The sequence below is a fragment of the Pelophylax lessonae genome, assembly GCF_965119305.1.
Source record: "Pelophylax lessonae genome assembly, chromosome: 4".
Lineage (NCBI taxonomy): Eukaryota > Metazoa > Chordata > Amphibia > Anura > Ranidae > Pelophylax > Pelophylax lessonae.
The window spans coordinates 676643588-676660330 of NC_138771.1; the positions used below are offsets into that span (position 1 = coordinate 676643588).

The following is a 16743-nucleotide window of genomic DNA, read 5'->3' on the forward strand; positions in this document are numbered from 1 at the left end:
TGTCATTCTCCCCTGTGTAGGAATGGTGATCATATGGTTCTACTATGTAGGACCGTTGATCACTGTTCCTACACCTCAAGCCATAGCCAATCACAGTTAGAAGCACGCCCCTAGGGACACACATAACCCCTCCCTCTCAAAAAAAGTTAACCCCTTCACTGCCAGTGTAATTTTACAGTAACAGTGCGTATGTATAGCACTGATTACTGTAGAAATGTCACTGGTAACCCCAAAAGTGTCAAAAATGTCAGTCAAGGGTCTGATCTGTCCGCCGCAATGTCGCAGTCCCGCAAAAAAAAATTGCAGATCTCCGCCATTACGCGTTAAAAAAAAACAACAAAAATGACAAAAATCTTTCCCTTTGTTAGTAAACGCAATAACTTTTGCGCAAACTAATCAAAATACGCTTTTTGTGATTTTTTTTACTAAACATACGGTTAAAAAAAAAAAAATTGGCCCAAAATGTTAAAAAAATTTGATTTTTACTTTTTTTTTTTGGGCAATTTCAAATAAAAAAATGTGAAAAATATTGTTATTTTTTCAAAATTGACGCTGTTTTTTTGTTTATAGCGCAAAAAGTAAAAATCGTACAGGTGATCAAATATCACCAAAAGAAAGCTCTGTTTGTGGGGAAAAAAGGACGTCAAATTCGTTTAGGTACAGCGTCGCACGGCCGCGCAATCGTCCGTTAAATTCACGCAGTGCCCAATCGCAAAATAGGATCTGGTCAGGAAGGGGGTAAAATCTTCCGGGGCTTAAGTGGTTAAGGAAGAAAATAAATGATATTGAATAATGATCAAATAAACAGCAAGGAATATTTTATCATACTTAAGATGGCTGCTAGCTTAGAATGGTCGTTACCAGAGATGGAGCAAAATGGAGTCTGTATAGATGAGTCTATGCATGGCTGTAGTAGCGTGTGTATTGTATATGTAACATATGTTGTGCAATGTCCTGTCTGTTCCTCTCTCATCTGGGTTTCCCTTTTTATATGGTATTGAACAAAGGACTATTAAAATTACCATAAGTTAAAGAAGGAGTGACATTATCCCCATTGGTTGGGACATCTTATTCATTAACTGGTGACACCTCTTGGTTGACCAGTATATTAAAATTAAATGATGATTTCTCCATATTTAAGGCTACATTCACACCTGAGCGTAGCGTTTTCACTTCGTTCGCTTTCGTTTTTTACCGCGATTTTACAGCGATTTACAGGTGTTTTTTGTGCAGGCGTTTTTTGATTGAATAGATACCAATGGAAAACGCCTGTAATCTGCCCAAAAGAAGCTCATGTACTTTTTTGAGCATTGGGCGTTTTGCTTACAGCGTCAAAACGCTCAGATGTGAACAGGGGCCATTGAAATGAATAGGATTTGTCTTGTTGGGCGTTTTGAGAGCTGATCCTAGAGCAGAAAAACTCCCAAAAAACGCCCCAAAACGCCTACATGTGAACGGAGCCTTAGAGTAATCATCACAAAACAACATAAAATGTATCCATACTCTCATCTATTACATGTCCATTTAATATCCACCATGTATCTAGGTAAAGATTTAATCTGGTAACACCATTATATATTATTAATATATATATCTAGATATATTGGAAATGACTTTTCAACCTAAGACTTCAACTAGTAGCAGTCAGTCACCTCAGATGGCAGTATTGTATTGCTCCGAGCTTCAGCATATAGCAATATTACAGCATTATTTACCCACAAATAAACTTTGCACCTTATATTGACAAAGAGCTTACCATCTCAGACTTTCTAGAGTCTGGCAAGGTTCGAAAAGTTTTATGATTAATTTTTACAACTTACAAAGGTTTAACATGAAGTCTTTCTAAACATGCAGTGATGAGTCATCAAAATAAATATAACTTTCTTTAGCAAGAATATGAAACAACTTTAATATAGAAGGTTTACATACATATCTATGTATGTTATTCATATATATATATATATACTTCATTGTTAATATTCTGTTACATATAAGATTATAACGTATCTGTAAATCTTATTTTAAATGGGTCTAAACACAGAAAATACTGACTAAGGTTTATGGTCCCACACACAGATAAGATTACCTTGGTATAGCGTCTTAGACTTTATCTTAAAGAAAGTTAAACAGACTATTTATTTATTACCTTAGGTCAACACAGCATGTTTGGGTAAACCTGTTTAAGAATTTCCTGAATAGACACTTTTTGTTAAAGGAGATTTTAGTGACCTTCTACAACATGGACGCCACTGCTTAATATTTCTATATAGAACAAAATATGACATTTCCATTTTCTTTTTTTTTTTAATCTCCCCAAATAAACCTGACAATATTCTCTCACTCACATCAACTTGGTCAAGTCGCCTCTACAGGCACTCCTGGGTAAAACTATTGAGAAAGCTTCTAAACACACTAAACACTTGGTCAATTTTATTTTCACAGCAGCCAAAATAACTATAGCCCGTTCCTGGAGATCTCCGGTGATACCGATGGAGCTGCTTAAAGCTAAGCTGACCTGGATCATGATCAACGAGAGGATGGTGGCCATTCTCCAAGATAAAATGCACCTTTTGAGAAGACTTGGGACCCCTGGGTGAGATACCTGGTGGTCTCCCCATAAATAGGAGGGTACTCCCTCCATATGCCGGGATCGGGTAGCTTTCTAGAGCAGTCTGGGCCCCTATCTCACGGACCTGGACACCAACCTCCTACTGCTTCTATTCTTACTCTATTCTTTTTGCTCCCTATCCATTTCTTCTTCTCTCTTTTCTTTTCTCATCTCTCTCTCCTACATGCTCTCTTCTTCTCCTTACCGCAAAAGGATTTATGAAGACGTGGTTCTCTGAGGGTCATTGTTGACCCTTCGTTGCCGCCTGCAGCGGCCCTTTGCCTTAATTTGATGTATCGGTGGCTCTGGTATACCAATGGTGGCGGTGAGGTTTTCCAGTGCCGGCGGTGGTATGGTGGACTGGGGGCTGGGTGTCCGCTTCCCCCCTTGGGGCGCAGTGTGTTCCCCTGGGGGCGCGGGAGGGGGGAGTGGGACCAGACCCGGATGACATTGCCCGGTTCATGGAGTTTACCAGAGTGGTGTTCTTTAGCCATGTATGCCATTGCCATGAGCTCCTCTGTGGACCATGTCGACTGTTTAGCATTGTTATATGTTATCTTTCATTGCAGATGTTAACTGTACGCATCTTTGTGTATTTTTTCTTTTCTCACGAAAAATTTATGAACATATTGAAATCTAAAATGTTGTTGCCCTTCCATGTGCACCTTACTGCAAAGACCAGTTATAGGTTGGGGGGGTTACCACTTTTTCTTTGTACAGTTGTATGAATTAGGTGCAGAAACGCACTGGATGCCCTCAACTACCATTGTGCTCTTGCTGGGTGTCAAGTCTGTCCCTGTGCCTTTAAGGAGGGGTGGGGGCTCCCTCCAGGCATACCACTGCTATATGTGCCCCAACTTGGGGGAGTCTGTAAATGATAGGGTTAGGACCGCAGTACACAGAGGAGCCTTGGGGAGGCACTGTGACTTCCACATAAATTGCAAATGTGTGCAACTAAACCCTCTGCTGTTATTGTGAATTGTTAGACAGACAATCTGGTTGTATTACAGGCTGGCTGGTCAGTGTGCTGGGAAATCTTCTGTTTATGATGTGTAGGAGGATGTCACCCCTCCCCCCTCCCAATGCATTCCTCTCCGGTGTCACCCCTCCCCCCTCCCAATGCATTCCTCTCCGGTGTCAGAGACTTTCAGTTTCGTTTCTCTTCTGCTGTCAGCGATGGCGTCTGCAGATCTGAGAGCTGAGCTGGAATGTTCCGTCTGTCTGAACATTTATACAGATCCTGTAACCCTGAGATGTGGACACAACTTCTGCCGGGTCTGTATTGGCCGTGTGCTGGATACACAGGGGGGGTCTGGAGGATATTCCTGTCCTGAATGCAGAGAGAAGTTTCCGGATCGTTCTGCACTGCAGAAGAACATGAAACTACGTAACATAGCAGAGACTTTCCTGTCTGCTCAGACACATCAGGAGGAGTCCGGGGTCTTCTGTACTTACTGTGTGGACTCTCCTGTACCTGCTGTTAGATCCTGTCTGCTCTGTGAGGTTTCTCTGTGTGATAAACACCTGAGAGTCCACAAAAAGTCCCCAGAACACATCTTATGTGACCCCACCTTGTCCATGGAGAGCAGGAAATGCTCCGTCCATAAGAAGATCCTGGAGTATTACTGCACTGAGGATGAGACCTGTGTCTGTATATCTTGTTCTATGATTGGAGGACACACAGGACATAAGATGGAGTCACTAGATGAGGCTTCTGAGAAGAAGAAGAAGACACTGAGGAATGTTCTGCAGAAACTTCTGACAAAGAGAGAGGAGACGGAGGAAAGAGTCCAGAGTCTGGAGGAGCACAGGAGGAAAGTAGAAGAAGAAGCAGCTGGTGACACCGAGAGAGTCACTGCCCTGTTTATAGATCTCAGGAGACGTCTGGAAGACCTGGAGAAGAGAGTCCTGAGGGAGATCTCCGGGAGGGCAGAGCGGATCTCCATCTCCATCCGGGATCTGGAAATAAAGAAGGAGGAGCTGTCCAGGAAGATGGTGGACATTGAGGAGCTGTGTAACATGACGGATCCACTGACTGTCTTACAGGAATCAGACACAGGTGACTTGTGTGATACTGAGGATGGAGATAATGAGGACAGAGAGAGACATGAGGAACTCCTCCATGATGGAGGGGGTCTGGGTGTGGCGGGGGTCTTACACACAGGTTTATCTGATATAATAAGAGAGGTAAATGTATACTTCTATATACAGGGAGCTGCAGACATATTACTGGATGGAAACACAGCTAATAATAATCTACAGATATCAGATGACAGGAAAACCGTATCCTGGTCAGATAGGAACCAGAATCACCCAGAAGAGAGATTCCAGGATTGGCCTCAGGTGATGAGCAGTCAGAGGTTCTCCTCAGGGAGACATTACTGGGATGTGGATGTCGGGGGGTCAGATTGGTGGAGAGTCGGGATGTGTTACCCCAGTATAGACAGGAGAGGGGGGGAGTCACTGATTGGAAGGAATAAGAAGTCCTGGGTATGGCACAGGTATAATAATCAGTATCGGGTGATACATGACAGGAAGGAGACCCCCTTACCCCCCAATCTCTCCAGTAGAGTCAGGATAGATCTGGATTATGAGGCCGGGCGGATCTCCTTTTATGATCTGTGTGATCCGATCCGACACCTCCACACCTTCACCACCACCTTCACTGAGCCCCTCCATGCTGTGTTACGTGTAGGGAGAGGTTGTATAAAGATATGTTGGGGGAGGGGGGAGATGTGAGAACTCCGCCCACAGTCTGGTGACATCACAGGGATGGGGGGTGGGATTGGTTCATTGATCAGCCAATGATTGGAGGAAGTGGTGAATCCTGGGAGAAGTATGATGGCTGCCATTGCAGGCCTCCCTCTGAAAATGCTAGTTCCCTGGCTGTGTGTAATGTAAGAACATATAAAGTGATAGTAAAGAGAAAATAAAAAATTACAGATATGACGGCGTCTGTCACTGATGTATGATGTATAGCAGATTGTATGGTGTATAGCATATTGTACAATCAGATTGTATGTGTATGATCAGACAGTTGTGGGACTTTATAGGCAGCTAACAGATAAATTGCTGAAAACGGATATTTATTAGGAATTATCGGTAACAGACAGGAAAGGTGAAATATAATGAGATGGAGAACTGAAACGGTGATGATACAATCTGGCATCCTCTTCCCGACGTGTTTCAGCATCTCTATGGCTCCTTAATCGGGGGGAGGAGGTAACCTTGTAGTCAGTGATTGGTGGATGGAAGAACATTCTCTGACCTTAGAGGTAACGTGTGTTGTACTCAGTGGCGGCTGGTGCTCAAAATTTTTGAGGGGGCACAAAAAGAAAAATTTGCGGCAAAAAACACAGTAAAAAATTGCGTGACTTTGACGCCACACAAGTGTTAAAGGGGCCTTCAGTAATCAAGGAAGAGTGCCTTGATAAAGTATTCATAGTCACCCCTTTAAATAATCCACATTTTGTTATGTTATTTACCACCAAAAACGTACATGTATTTCATGTGATAGACCGGCACAAAATTGTGAACTGGAAGGAAAATGGAAGAAAAATGACAAATGTATTGCTTTCAACATTTTATTAACAAAATTCAAACATGAAAGAAGAAAACCAAAACCAAACCGCAAAAAGCCAGCGTCCTTATCTGGAAAGAAATTTTGCTCTTCTTTCCTTAAGGGATGCAAATTTCTCGATGACCTTCTGGTTGAAATCGGTCGTCTCTGTCACCAGTCTCTTTTCCATAGACAGCATGGCCAATGCATTCAACCTCTCCTGGGTCATGCTGTTCCTCAGAAAAGTATTGATCCTTTTTTGGGTTGAGAAGCACCTCTCAGCCTCTGCAGTAGTCATGGGTGTGGTGATGAGGATCTTCAGGAGAGTGAAAGTCTCTCCAAAGACTTCTGTAAGATTCTTCTCCACAAACAGCTGGAATAAGTCCACAGCACCACAGCAGGTTCGAAATTCCTCCTCGGAGTAGATGAGACTAAGCTTTGTTCTTACCTTACTCCCATCGAGTACAGCATAGGTCTTCACAGTAGTGCTAAGTGCATTCTTTGGAAATTCCATACTGCTCAAACTTGTCCGCTTGAAGCAGGGTGGTACTTATCAGATGGTTTGTGAAGGAGAAGCGCTCCATGGTATGTAGGAGGATGGTATCACAGACCTATCAAGAATGAGAAAAAAACAAAATTAGGTACTGGTGACAAAATGTCAATGTCATGCGTTAGCTCCCTGAGCATCAGAAATGCATGAAACTTAAAATATGTACTCAGAATGTGTTGGGCATTTGTATGGGATGCTGAGAAATTATGATTTCAAAAAGCACTTGTTAAAATGTTCAGGTTTAATTTATTATAAAGGAAGATCATATTCAGTGTTTTTGAATCCAGGATTTCTCAGAACTCCATACACATCAACAGGACATTCTAAGTAAATGTTTCTAAAGCCCCGTACACACGCGTCGAAAATTGGCAGGGAATTTTCGGCCAACGTCCGATCTGCCGATTTTCGGCTTGTTAGTATGATGCTTCCCGACAACCAACTCCGACTTTTCGGCCGAAAAAAAATCTGGTGTGCAGACTATAAAATTTTTGTTGGCCGTCAACACAACGGCCGATTTCTGTGCAGTCAGTACAGATTTCGACAGGGAAAAATCTGATGAGCAAGTCTGGGCATGCTTAGTGAAGAAAAACACAAAGAAAGCAAACCAACACATGACATCACTTCTGAAGTAGAATTTTGTTGGGCAAGAAAAATCGCGTGCAGTCTAGGCACATTCCAACCAACAAAACACCACTCTGGACAAAAGTCAGACGATAGGTCGGCCGATAATCGTTGCGTGTGTACAAGGCTTAAGTTGTATGCATTTCTGATGGTCTGGGAGCTTTGGATGCTGTAATACCAATTTTGTCCACTAGAGGGGAAAAAAAACACATTATATTCTACAAATAAACTAACCTTGGTTGCAAAAACTTTATGGGTTGCTGGTTCAAACGAGCACCGCCTCTTCGGTTGAGAACCACCTTCACTCAGTTCACCAACCAGGGAATGCAGAGAATCTCTGAAAAATGTAGAAGTAGTAATAATAATTAAAACAACAACAACAACAACAACATGGAAAGGGATAAATACAGCCGCTACCTGATCTTCTGTATGCTCTGCTGGAACTGCTGGATGCTCCCCTTAATGTGGACTGAATCTATGTCCTTCCGCTGGAGTTTGGCATAGAGGAAGTCCACATGTTGCATGATGTTGTGGAAAAGGTTCAGAAAAAATACAAACTCCTGATCCTCCAGCATCATGGCAAAGCCTCCTGCCTCTCTGGTGGTAGTAAGGTCAAAGTCACCTGAATCCTGGATTTGTTTAAAGCAGCGAATGAGGTCCTCTCTGTGCTCAAACACGGTATTGACGGCACGGCTGTGGAAGTTCCATCTGACACTGCTTGATGTTGGTAGTCTACGGGCAACTACTTTATCAAGAACATCCGTGCGCTTTGGTGATCTTGAGAAAAAGCTGGCAAACCCTCCAAGGTTAGAAAAAAAATTCTCACTTTGGAAATGCGAGAAGTGGCCTGCTGCATTATCAGATTCAGCTGATGTGCATAGCAGTGGATGTAATGGGCATTTGGGTAAACATCCTGGATCTTCCTTTGCACACCTGCAGTGGCACCCCTCATCACACTAGCTCCATCATAGGCTTGGGAGATGATTTTATTCTTCTGATCCTCTGGAAGGATGACAGCAAGACGCTCTTGTAGTGCTGTAGCGATGGAATCAGCTGTAGTTGTATGGAGAGGAATAAACTCAAAAAACCTCTCTTGGACGTTGTTTTTGCCATCAATGTAGCGCAGCACAAGCACAAGTTGGCACTGTGTGGCAATATCCGTGGTCTCGTCGGCCTGGATGGAGAGAAAATTGCTGTTTCGTGCTTCTTGGATAATTTGTCCTTTAACAACAGACAACATGCAGTCCAATAGCTCGTTCTGCACTGTTTTTGAAGTTCCCTTAAAGACAGTGGCGTTCTCGAGGTGCTCTTTCAAAACTCTATCAAGAGAAGCTACAAAATCGACCAAGCCACGGAATATCCTGGGATTATCTGAAGTCTCACTCTCATCATGGCCACGCAAAGCAAGTTCAAAAGCACCACAGAATTTCACACAGTCTATAATTCTAGATAGGATGTGTCGATTTGTGGTGACTTCCTCATTGTGCCTTATAATGCCACTCCTGTAGCTTTCATTTAGCTGTTCAGCAATGCTATGCCTCCCAAAAAGCTGGAGCCTCATAGCGTTGTCCAGATGACTTCGGCTACATTCATGCTGCTTGCACTTTTCTGTCAGATGTTTCAAGTCGCAAACCCCTGTTGTTAACCACAATGTGTCAGTTCCAGGGGCGGACTGACCATTCGGGGATTAGGGCACTGCCCGAGGGCCAAGGGTCAGTAGGGGGCCCCATGAGAGGCTACACACTACAGAAAGAAGCCAGGAACTTCCATGCAGGCTATGCTGTGGTAGATATTTTAAATGCCCACTCTATGTGGCTGAGCTGCAATTTTTAGGTGGGGCTTTGTGTGGCTTGAGTGTGGACAGAGGGGGCCCCATGATCTCTGATTCCCCCAGGGGCCCCATGAGTTGTCAGTCCACCCCTGGTCAGTTCCATGACCTTGAAACAGCAAACAGGGAAAACAATAGAAGGCATTGCTAACATCACATCCAGCTACCAACTCCGTCTTTCATAGCAAGTGGTGGAAAAGCTCAGAGTGTAAGCTCCACCACCATCACCTGACTGCTGCTTAAGTTCCAAGTTGGGACGATCTGGTCCAAGCTCCTTTATCCTCTTTTTCTCAGCATCTGAACGCCTTGAGAAGGGTTTTCTTTTAAAGCTACCACAGAATTTTCATCATGGCTGACAAATGTGCCTCACTTCCTAAATGATCAGTACCTAGGGGTCAAATGACAATGTGGGAATGTTTAACAGAGAGATCCGTATGGCACTGCTATATACAAGTGTCTATTTAATGAAGAGTTATGATAGTTAGGCTCGGAGGTTTGAAGGTGTTTTGCACGTCACCCTGAAGCCTCCTACACACATTTTTTGTTCGCCTACTTAATGATTTTTACAGTGGTCATTATACAGTGACATGTTGTACTGACTACATGCCAATGATCAGAAGTGGTATTGCTGTGTAAACAAAAGCAAGACAAAGGTGCAGCAGCACATGGAAACTGACATAAATCTACAAAAGCTGATCATTGTGAGCACCTCTGTCAGTGTAAATGGTTTGTCAGAACCTTCTAACTGCAACATCTGCAGGACTGCTTGTTCTGTTGAAAACAATGCACTTAGTCTTACTAGCAGGATCAGCAGGTGAACATAAAGAAACTAATTACAGGTCACTATAAAAAAGTCCTGAAGATCCATTCCCTCATCCAGGACAGGGAAGGTGCCACTGCCCACTCTGATATTAGGGATGCCCCCACCCCCCCATCCTATGATAATAAGGAGTCCAGACAGCCTGCTGAGCCACCCTCCCATTCCTAGACTATGTGACCTCCATCAGTGATAACTATTAAACCTGACTTAAAATGTGTCAAATTTACTCATTTTACCTTTGTGTGAATCTAGGAATGGGAGGGTGGCTCAGCAGGCTGTCTGGACTCCTTATTATCATAGGATGGGGGGGGGGGGGCATCTCTAATATCAGAGTGGGCAGTGTGGCATCTTTCCCTGTCCTGGATGAGGCCAGAACTACTACAAGGACTTCTCATCATGCCACCACTCCATAACCATGATGGAACCATCTTCTACCAGGCCGCAGTCTGTGTGCCATTTACTATTAATACATATATAGTGCCAGGCCAGCAGCCTGCTTAGCAGTGAGTGTACACAATATAAGACAGCACAGGCCAGGCCAATGACATTGTACACTGTCTAAGTGTTAGCATAGCACTTTACCTGATGTACAATGTCATTGGCCTGGCCTGGCCTGTGCTGTCTTATATTGTGTACACTCACTGCTAAGCAGGCTGCTGGCCTGGCACTATATATGTATTAATAGTAAATGGCACACAGACAGCGGCCTGGTAGAAGATGGTATAAAACTCAGTAAAATTATTAAAACATAAATTTAATATTCTGAAGAGGAGTAATTGTCCTATGAAATGCAATGCCATTTAAAAAGTAAAATAATTTAGAGCCTGCACACTGAATTCTCATACATTAGTAAATGTCTGAACATGAAGTAACTCCAACACAGATATATATATATACTGTACACAGGCTGTTAATATTTATAGGCCACAGATACCCCGTGTATGTAGGCCTTAGACATGACCAGAGTGCCGTGCCCCCCCATCATCAATGCAGACTGACCAGTGACCACCAGCTTGCCGTGCCCCCAATGATCATCATTGCAGACTGACCACCAGCTAGCCGTGCCCCCATGATCATCAATGCAGAATGACCACCAGCTTGCCGTGCCCCCATGATCATCAATGCAGAATGACCACCAGCTTGCTGTGCCCCCAATGATCAGACATCAATGCAGACTGTGACCACCTCCATCTATCATATATATCAACATGGATGGATGGATGGACCCAGGCCAGGCGAGAACAGGTAGGTACAGGCAGGTCACGGTGCAAGAATAATATCAAGTTACCCAGGCCGGGCCCAGACCAGAGTGTGCAGATATCTTTATATATATCATCATGGATGGATGGATAATCCATCCATCCATCCATCCATGATGATATATATAATGATATCTGCACACTCTGGTCTGGGCCCAGCCTGGGTAACTTGATAAATCTTGCACTGTGACCTGCCTGTACCTACCTGTTCTCGCCTGGCCTGGGTCCATCCATCCATCCATGATCCATGATGCCAGGCCAGAACAGGTCACGGTGCAAGATTTATCAAGTTACCCAGGCAGGCTGGGCCCAGACCAGACTACTAGTGTGCTGTGCTTCATCATGGAAGGCAGCAATGGCATTGGCAATGGCTGCTGGGCTGCCTGCTGCTGGCATGCATTTGTGGATGGAGGCCTGAGGAGGAGGAGGAGGAGGACTGAGAGGACTCACTTACCACCGGGCTGCTGCTGCACAGGGCAGGACTCGTCTCGTCTGATTGTCTCACTCTCTGGAAGCCGTCCGTCACCTCCTCACCTCACGCTGCGCGCCTTGCATGGCCTGCGGAATTGCTGCTCCTGCGGCCTGGATCCGATTCCGAATGCGGTCTCTCTCTCTGCCGCCGTCCGTCCACGAACAAGAAGGCTGCCACCGCCCGATCCGACTCTGAGCCGAGTCCTGGTGTCCGTCTCCTCCTGGTCCTCCTGGGCTGGTCCTGACTCAGCGAGAAGAACTCTGAGCGGACGCAACGTCTTCTCTCTCCGGCTGCTGCGACGCACTGCTCGGGCCGTGGGAAGGAACGGAAGTCGGAAGGCGGAAGTGGTGATCGTGATGCCGGGGCGGTGCACCGCCCCACGCATCAGGTCACCAGATGATGTCCCACTGTGATTGGTCCAGGCTGGAGTCTGGACCAATCACAGCCCGGACATCAGAAAAGTGGGGTGTGACCCCTGAAGAGTGCCAATTGGCGCCTATGCTGGCTGAGGGTGGGGTCAAAAACCCCACCCCCCCCCCCCCCCATACCAAGCACACAGTCCGGCACCCCTAGTGGGCAAAAAATTGACATTTTTTTTTTGTAAATCTTTCTTCTTTCTTTTTCTTTTTTTTTAGGGGGGCGACTCCCCTGCACCCCCTATCGGCCGGCCGCCACTGGTTGTACTGGATAGAAGAGCCGATCGTAACGAGGAGCTACTCAACCTGGGAACAGCAGGGGGCGCTGAGGCTGGGCAGACAGGGCCCTACCCCCATACACCCATTATGGGATGGCAGACCTCACACTGAGTAGTGATAGAAGTATGGGATCACTTTACACAGCACAGCTACAATGATGTGTCCTCCATACTGCCCCTCCCCCAAATCATTGAACAAAGCAAGGTCCATAAAGACATGGAGGAGTGAGTTTGGGGTGGAGGAACATGACTGGCCTGCACAGAGTCCTGACCTCACCCCCATAGAATGCCTTTGGGATGAATTATAGTGGAGACTAAGTGCCAGGCCTTATCATCCAACATCAGTGCCTGACCTCTGGAAGAATGGTGAAACATTCCCATAGACACACCCCTAAACATTGTGGACCGCCTTCCCAGAAGAGTTGAAGGTGTTATAGCTGCAAAGGGCGGAGCCAACCCAATATTGAACCCTCCGGAGTCAGACTGGGAGGCCATTATAGTTGGTGTGTAAAGGAGGCGTCCCAATACTTTTGGTAATATAATGTATAATCTGCCACACCCCCAACTAAGTGCCCCCTACATGTACTGCCAGTAAGAGGGGTGTCTCCATGTGCTGCCACCTTGTGTCATTTATCAGTAGTGCACTGAGCATAGACCTTTATACCCTTCACCCCCCTCCCCCCCACACACACACACATTACAGGACTACCCCCTCTCCCCCACACACACACTCACACATTGGACTCCACATGTAGGGGCAGTTATTCCTGGAATAGTTGAAGATTTGGGGGGTCCCCCCACGCTATCACACTTCACAAAGAGAATACAGTGGAAGAGGCGGAAAACACCGGAAATGACGAATCCCAAATGTCTCATAAAGAAAAGGCGGTGCTGCGCTATTCATGAAATCAATGCGCTAGATCCCTATTACAGGTAATGGTATAATATCAGCATAGGGGATGGAGGATAAATAGGAAGGTGTAATAGTAGGGATTAATATGTCCGTGTGCGCCGAACAGTCTGTTGTTTGCCGGGCGCTCGGGTTGGGCACATTGCGGATCGGATGGACAGATTTTTGGGTGGGGCTGGGGAAGACCCAGCTGTCATGGTACACGTGGGTACCAATGACATAGGTAGAGGAAGACGGAGAGTCCTAAATGATTTCAGGGACTTAGGCGCTAAGTTGAGGACTAGGACCTCCAAGGTAGTATTTTCCGAAATACTACCTGTACCTCGAGCCACACCAGAGAGGCAGCGGGAGATTAGGGAAGTTAACGAGTGGCTGAGGAGCTGGTGTAGTAAGGAGGGTTTCGGGTTCCTGGAGAACTGGGCCGTCTTCTCAGTCGGTCACCGGCTCTTTGGTAGGGACGGATTGCACCTAAATGGGGTGGGTGCAGCCGTACTGGGTGCGAGGATGGCCAAAAAGTTAGAGGGGCTTTTAAACTAGGGAATGGGGGGGGTGTAGAATTAGCCAGTGGAAAGAAAGTTTCAGAGGGCAGAAATGGGGGCATTAGCGGTAGGGTGTTCGGAGCTCCTATACCCAGGGTGGGTACGGGGAAAAATCAAGAGAGCAGCCTAAAAACATCAAAATTACGAGGCTTATATACCAATGCCAGAAGCCTGGCCAACAAGATGGGAGAGCTGGAGCTGCTGATGTTTGAGGAGGACTTAGATTTTGTGGGGATAACTGAGACTTGGTTTGACAGCTCCCATGACTGGATGGCGACCATTCAGGGGTATTCCCTTTATCGCAGAGATAGAGAAGGTAAAAAAGGGGGAGGGGTATGTCTGTATATTAAGAACAGCATACAGGTAAATATGAGGCATGATATTAATAATGGAGCTATGGATGAGGCAGAATCCCTATGGGTAGAGCTTCAAAGGGATGGCACGGTGGGGAAGGTAATATTGGGCGTATGCTATAGACCCCCCAACCAGAGGGAGGAGGGTGAGGCGGCCCTCCTTTTACAGATAGGATTGGCAGCAAGGATGGGAAATGTCATTATAATGGGGGACTTTAATTATCCAGATATAGACTGGGCAGAAGGAACCGCGCACTCAGCCAAGGCTAGGCAGTTCCTAAATGTTTTGCAGGACAATTTTATGGGTCAGATGGTGAATGCACCGACAAGAAACAATGTGGTACTTGACCTACTGATTACCAACGATACAGACCTGATCACGGATATAGAAATACGGGACAACTTAGGAAACAGTGACCATAGGTCAATAAGTTTCAGTATTAATTACAGTAATAGGAAGCTGCGGGGTAATATAAGGACACTGAATTTCAAAAGAGCCAATTTCCCAAAACTGCGCTCGCTGCTAGAAAATATCAATTGGGATAGAACCCTGGGAACAAAGAACACGGAGGAAAAATGGGAGTGCTTCAAGAGCATACTAAACAGGGAGATTGGCCAGTGCATTCCAAAGGGAAATAAATTTAAAAGAGCAAAAATAAACCCTGGATGGCTAAACTCCAACATAAAAATACATATTAGAGCTAAAGAAAAGGCCTTCAAAAAATACAAGACTGAGGGGTCATTGGCAGCATTTAAGCATTACAAAGAGTGTAATAAGAAATGTAAAGATGAAATCAGGGCGGCTAAAATAGAACACGAAAGACATATAGCGGAGGAGAGTAAAAAGAACCCAAAGAAATTCTTTAAGTATATAAACAGTAAGAAAGCGAGGCCAGAACACATTGGCCCCGTAAAAGATGATAAGGGAAATATGGCCACTGAGGACAGAGAAAAGGCGGAAGTGTTAAATAATTTCTTCTCTTCAGTCTTCACAAAAGAATCGGGGGGCTACACGAACCCAGCTTGTAAGGCCAATAATACACCTCAGAAAGTGCCGCCATGGTTAACAGAAGATAGACTTAGAGCTAAACTAGAGAAACTTAACATAAATAAATCCCCGGGACCGGATGGCTTGCACCCGAGGGTTCTTAATGAGCTCAGCCAGGTGATTGCCAGACCATTATTCTTGATCTTTAAGGATAGTTTACAGACGGGTATGGTGCCAGCTGATTGGAAAAAAGCCAACGTGGTACCAATATTTAAGAAGGGGCCGAGATATATCCCGGGTAACTATAGGCCGGTCAGCCTAACATCAGTAGTCTGCAAAATTTTGGAGGGGATGTTAAGGGACTGTGGGAGACGGGGAGATATCAATTCTATGTGTCCTCCATTTTGTATGTTCCCACTCCATTTTCTATGTATCTTAGTTATACAAGCTTTGCAAATGTGTACGTGTTACAGTTATGGCAAGTTTCTGTTTGTGGTTTTTGATGAAATCATGTCAGGCGCTTCTAGCAATAAGCTATATGCCCTATATGGTATTAAGTGTACTCGCTTATTTCCCGAAATGACGCTTGGTTTCCTTGAACTGTTTAACCAATAAGAACGTAACAAGTATCCTATACTTATGCTATATGCCCTTACTCTTTACTATATAACCCACAACGAGCCTATAATAAACTGAGAGCTTGGTTTCACTATACATCTGTCTCCGTCTGTGTTACTTCTTGAAACCAGCCTCCCAGGCCTGCAGACACAAAACGAGCAAAGAAGTTATAGATAGTCCGGGACTATCATTGGGACCAGGGGTCTCAGGTACCAACAGTTTTGGGGGCTCGTCTGGGATATGAGAATCACTCCCTGCGGACACCCACTCACTCGGTAAGTAGAAAAATCCTTTTCTATGTAACCGATTGTAGTGAGGCTCCGGGGGACCCTGATTAAACTCATATCCAATTGAACCACAGGGGTTGGTGTGTTCCGGGAACACACGCAACATACCTATAATTGAAATATTTCAGGGAAATATTTAGTCTCAGGGAGACTTAAGAAGTGTTAGAAAATTGCTCGTTTTGTGTCTGAAAAATCTTTAAGCTTTCCTTCTCAGTCTCATAGAAGTGTAAGATAATTTGTTTGTGTGGCCCAAAAGGTTTAGTTGGTAAGTGTTTAAACCTGTTGGTCACTTGATTAATTTCTTATTTAATTTGAAACCAGACAGTCATACTGCATTGAAGTATCATATTACTGGTCTGACATACATTGAAGCCGTCTATAATTATATATGACTTGTAAAAAATTGCGCCTGCGGACTGTTAATATAACACACTGTTCCTGATAGCGACAGTCTCATTATTACTGTAAAAATTGACTGACCGATCGTAAGACAAATCAAGATAAATGTTTATTATGTGCATTGTTTGTTTGTCTATAATGGTAGGAAAACCTTCTTGATAGCCACTATACCTGGGAGTATCAGTCAAGACTCGGAAAAGTTTTTTTTTTGGTTGTTCCAAGAGGGGACATTCAGAGT

General features: G+C 44.8%; 1 protein-coding gene across 1 annotated transcript; it reads left to right on the top strand.

Annotated features, from left to right (window-relative positions):
• The first annotated feature begins 3729 nt into the window (after positions 1 to 3729).
• Positions 3730 to 5368, top strand: LOC309553723 (E3 ubiquitin/ISG15 ligase TRIM25-like). Its single transcript, XM_082255100.1, has one exon. The coding sequence runs from the start codon at positions 3785 to 3787 to the stop codon at positions 5345 to 5347; it is 1563 nt and encodes a 520-aa protein (XP_082111226.1). The 5' UTR covers positions 3730 to 3784; the 3' UTR covers positions 5348 to 5368.
• Positions 5369 to 16743: the final 11375 nt, after the last annotated feature.